Source organism: Dermacentor albipictus, chromosome 5, assembly GCF_038994185.2.
Source record: "Dermacentor albipictus isolate Rhodes 1998 colony chromosome 5, USDA_Dalb.pri_finalv2, whole genome shotgun sequence".
Classification (NCBI taxonomy): domain Eukaryota; kingdom Metazoa; phylum Arthropoda; class Arachnida; order Ixodida; family Ixodidae; genus Dermacentor; species Dermacentor albipictus.
Window position 1 is genome coordinate 59,961,052 of NC_091825.1, and position 4,973 is coordinate 59,966,024.

Consider the following 4,973-nt stretch of genomic DNA (forward strand, 5'->3'; position numbering starts at 1 on the left):
ATTGCATTTACTGTTTTTTTAGCATTGTAGTACTTGCAGTTCACCTTTGTATTTCTGAGTTCACGTAGATGTATGGTTAGTTATTTACAAGAAAGGATCCCAATTTCCCTCTTTCTGACCATAGATTACGCAGTCATCTATTGCGCTTCACAAGGAGTAAACTGAGGCAGCTAGGAAATATAGTTTTACTGAAAAGTTTCAGACATGCTATTTGGTTCCGTGGGCTAGCATGTTTATACTACAGTACGAATTTCATTGATTAGAGGCTCCATGAAATAACATTCTGTCATCGAATGTCTTTGAGATGGTTAAGCAGGTTGACTTCATCTATTCTTGGATGGAAGCGCGAAGTGACACAGACAGAGACTAGAAGCAGACAGGACGAGCGCTCGTTCTGTTTGCTTCTGGTCTCTGTCTGTGTCACTTCGCGCTGCAATCAAAGAATATGGTACCGTACCAACTCGCCCAAATCTCGATCTTTTTGCATGACTGTATCTAGTTAGAACCCCTCCCCCCCGCCCCCATGTTCTAGGGCAGTTACGATTGTGTGGTTTGGTGCTATCAGTGTAAGTTTAACATTGCTTTTGTTCTCCCAGGAAAGGCACAAGCATTGCGGAGGAGCCATTTGACATGCCACTACACTAATACTGCATTTGGTGAGTTCTTTTACAATTGTTATTTTGTGTATGACATGTTGCAATTGTATTTACTGTGTCCAGAAATTCAGCCAGCAAACTCTTTATCAACAGCTGTTTACAAATGAATAACTATACAAAATTTTGAAGCTAATTAGTGACACAAACATTGCTCACTGCTGCATTTTCTGTCAATTATATAATGAGCCATCTAGCTCGTGCTGCTCTCCAGCCTCGCACAAACTTTCAAATGCTGTTAACACTATACCAAGTACACAGCAGTCGGAGACAGCTGTTCACGGCAACAATTTCGTAATGTTTACTTAAATGCAAAAGTGAATCTGAGGTCTTGTATACTTTTTGTCACGATCAGCACGGGTTCGTGAACGAGGGAGGGGGCTCGAGACAGCCTCCGTCAGAGACTGCGCAGCGTGGTGGTAGTGAAACGATGACTGACCTCGAGCAGCTGTGCTCGTCGGTGTTTATTTGGTGCGGTGACCAAAGTTGTTTACAGAGCAGGGCGGGCCAACGAAAAATATGCCCCAGGGGCGCCACATGTTCTTCACACCTCTTACCAATGGTTTTTTTCAGTACAAAAAAAATACGCCCAGGCTCAATGTATAAAATAGCATAAGTTCACGCTTGGTCAAGGCACTGCCGTCGTCCCAGCCGGGTTGATGGCGCCTGCTATCCAGGCGAGTCACTGTCCGGTGGCCTTGGTGGTCGAGTACTCCACCTGGGCACCGGTGTTTGCGGGCCGTGTGTGGCAGCGCCGGGTGCTGCCTGAGCCAGCCTCGCTCCGTCCGGAGGGTTCGCAGTGGCCGGCCTTGAGAGTGGCGCCAGTCTTGACACCGGCCGAGCGAGCGCCGCACAACTAGCAACGCTTGCGCGTCCGAAGTGGGCGGTGCCTCGCTGGCACCAACTGGTGTTGCCGTTGGTCCCCTTGTGGCTTGGACTTCTGAAGTGGCAGTCGAGGGTGCAAGCCAACTCCCAAGGCGAAGCCTAACATGGTCGGCGTGCCGCTGCCATGTGGTCCCGTCCAGCCTGTGTACGAGCAGCCATGAGGCGCTGGCAGGAGCTACCACCTGTCCGGCGGACCAAGGTGGGCCAGGATGGATGTTCCTGGCCAAGGCTGGAGCTCACGACTCCGGCAAAGGCCAGGGACGGCACCCTCGGTTTGCAGCCAGCTTTTGCTTGAGCTGCATCAAGAGCGATGTGGATCGGAGGTCCGGATGCAAGATATCTAAGGATGTCTTTATGATCCGGTCCAGCAGGAGCTCACCGGGGCATGGCCAGTGACATCGTGGGGCATGGTCCGGTACTGTAGCAGCACCCAGACCACCTGCGTCCTGAAATCCGCTGCCTGGCTCTTCTTGAGCTTGTGCTTGATGGTCTAGCTGCACCAACCGCTCCGCTGCATCGTTTGAAGCAGGATAGTACGGCGGAACCATCATCCGGAGGATTCCGTTCTTCGTCAGCCAGGCCAGCTGCTCCATGCTGGCGAAAGCGGGACCTTCTTCGGACACGATGACGCCCGGAAACGTCTGGGCGGCGAAGGCCTGCCGCAGCGCCGCAGTGGTCGCACCTGCTGATGGAGTGGTGGCAGGCAGAACCTCCACTCACTGCGAAAAGGCATCCACCACCACCAGGAAGTAATGGCCCTTGTAGGGCCCCTCATAATCCACCTGCAGGCGGAACCAGGGTCTCTGTGGGAACGGCCAGGGGGAGACCTCCATATGACGCGGCGCTCGCTGGTGCCCCTGGAAGACTTTGGAGCTCTGCGCCATGTGAGCGAAGTCCTGGTCCAGGCCAGGCCACCTAACGTGAGACTTGGCCACCATCTTTCCCTTTGCCCCGCCAGGGTGACCGGTGTGCAGCAACTGCTGGACCCTGGATCAGAGACTTTGCGGGATCACCACCGTGGAAACCCACAGTAGGCAGCCCTGCTGTAGGCACTGCTCGGCGGTGTTGTGGCTGCAGGTCCTCTGAACCAACTCCTCTCCTCGGAACATTGCTTTGACCACCTGGGAGAGAACTGGGTCCCGGGTGGTCACCTGCGGTACCAAAGATATTGAGAGCGCCTCCGGGTACGTGTTTCTCCAGCATGAACACTTCAACAGGCTCTGGAACAGAAGCAGGCACATCTGGCAGGGGCAGGCAACTCAGGGCATAAGCAGGTCCCAGGTCCTTTCCCGGACGATAGGCTGGCGTCCTGCAGCTGGTAGCCTCAAGGTCTAGCGTATCACTCGAGGTGACGCCTGCATGGAAACAGCCTTGTCAGGCCCCAGCAACCCCTACAGTGGCTTGTGGTCCATGATCGCCTCGAACTTCATGCCCCACAGATACTGCTGAAAGCGCTAGACCCCCAACATGAGGGCCCAGCCTTCCTTCTCCAGCTGACTGTAACGTTGCTTTGCAGCATGAAGCCTACGAGAAGCAAATGACGCAGGGTGTTCCTGTCCATTCTGGTCTCGGTGCTCCAGGACAGGTGGTGTCTCCTACCAGCGCTTCATCACTACTCGTTTGCATGACGAGAGATCTGCGATCCTTGGAAGCGGGTACTTCTCGACAGTAGCGATGGAGTTGACGGTAACCTTGAAATTCCTGCAGAACCTGACACTGCCGTCTTGCTTGAGGACTGGTACAATGAAAGCGGCCTTTTCAGAGGTCTTGGTGGGCACCAGGATACACTCTCCCTTTAACCGTTGCAGCTCCTGGGTGACCCCGTGCTTCAGGGCCAACGGCAGTGGGCGAGGCTTGAAAAAACGAGGTCAGGCTCCCTCAGATACATAGATGCCGGCCGACGTGCCCGCGAATGTGCCCACCCCTGGCTGAAACAGGTACCTGAAATCAGTCACTTGGCTTGGCAAGTTTTCACCCCATCCAGGACGTCTTCCTGGTGCTCCGGCAGACAAACATTCAGCGCATGAATCCATTGTCGATATAGCAGCGTCGGCGATGACCTCTTGAAGTAAAGGGAAAGGACTGCCTCCCTGTCGCCGAAGTGAACGCTGACCTGGGCCTGATCCTGGACCTGGTCCTGGGAGAGCTGTCCGGAGTAGCTGCACGGCATGACGCCCGAAGCCTCGACGGGCATGATCGGGGAAGTATGCTTGAACAGTTTCCCAGCCATGACCAACACGCTGGCCCCTGTGTCGACCTCCATGGAAATGGGGTGCCCCCGCAGACTTCGACGGTCAGCATGCACGGTGGCACAGACGATGGAGCAAGGCCAGTGTGCCACATGCCAAATATCGGTGGGTCCTCGGCCACGACGTGAAGCCTGGCCGTGGGGGGACCCGATCTTGCTGCCACACGTCCCCGCCGCGTACCTTATGACGGCTACCCTGCCCACGGGCTTGTGTGTAACCTGGGCTGGATCCAGGCTGCCGTCGCTTGTCCATTGTTAGTCCTCACCCTTGGCATAGCCGTGCCAGCTGCCCAGTTTTCCCGCACGTGAAGCAGTGTGCTTCGGAGAACTGACACTTTGAGGGGGAGTGAACGCCACCACAGTGACCGCAGCTACCGCCCTTTGTCGCCATCTTGTTGTCCGCCGTTTCTGCCGACGGTGAGCCGGTTGCACGTGCAATCTCGCCGGCGTCCTTGGCCGCAGCGTCCATCGCCAGCGCTGCCTTCACGTCGTCGTCCACCGAGGGGTCAGGAAGCTTTAAGAGTCGTGTCTGCATGGCTGAGTTTATGCTGCAGACGAAATAGTCCCGAAGCATCGAGTCCTACTGATCCCTCGAAAGCGCAGGCACTCGCTTCCGCTTGCTCCTCATAGACTGGCCAGGCGGACCCATCTCCCTCGAATGGCTCGAGCCTCCCGTACAGTGTCATGGTGGAAGGAACGGGGGGCGGTGCTTCGCCGCTCGCGGCGGCGTGGGTCGATCCGTGGGCTGTACTCATCGCCAGTGTCACGATCCGATCGGGCGAGGGAGAGCTCGAGGCACCTTCCATCAGAGACACTCTGCAGCGTGGTGGTGTTGAAACGATGACTGACCGCAAGTAGGTGTGCTCGTCGGTGTTTATTATGCGAAGCATACTTGCCGCACAACCACGCTCTTCCTTGCTGAGCCGCGCGCGGCCGTGTAGCTACCATATGACGTCATAACAGCTGCAAAAGCGGAGGCTCAACTCGTGCGCTCGCTTGCGGCCGCGTAGCTACATAGCCGGGTCTCAGCTCGTGCGCTCGCCTGCGGTCGCACAGATGGTACTGCGGCCTAACTCCCACTCCTCCCGCTAGGGCACTGTCGTCACAACAGCTGCAAGCCGGGCTCAACTCTTGCAAGATGGGCTGGGTGGGAATCGAACCAGGGTCGCCGGAGTGTGCGACGGAGA

At 56.0% G+C, this 4,973-nt stretch overlaps 1 protein-coding gene across 1 annotated transcript; it reads right to left on the bottom strand.

Moving 5' to 3' along the window:
* Positions 1-2,254: 2,254 nt before the first annotated feature.
* LOC139060289 (uncharacterized) lies at positions 2,255-4,321 on the bottom strand. Its single transcript, XM_070539389.1, has 4 exons — positions 4,053-4,321; positions 3,652-3,982; positions 2,568-2,779; positions 2,255-2,525 (listed from the first exon to the last, which is right to left on the bottom strand). The coding sequence occupies exons 1-4, from the start codon at positions 4,319-4,321 to the stop codon at positions 2,255-2,257; spliced, it is 1,083 nt and encodes a 360-aa protein (XP_070395490.1).
* Between the last annotated feature and the right edge of the window lie 652 nt (positions 4,322-4,973).

Excerpts from the sequence above, each read along its gene's own strand:
- LOC139060289 (XM_070539389.1), bottom strand. The coding sequence starts at position 4,321 with ATGCAGACACGACTCTTAAAGCTTCCTGACCCCTCGGTGGACGACGAC. Across the intron at positions 3,983-4,052 it reads CTGGCACGGCTATGCCAAGG|GGTAGCCGTCATAAGGTACG; the intron begins GTGAGGACTAAC and ends GCCCGTGGGCAG. Across the intron at positions 2,780-3,651 it reads AGGTCCAGGATCAGGCCCAG|ATGTGCCTGCTTCTGTTCCA; the intron begins GTCAGCGTTCAC and ends TGCCCCTGCCAG.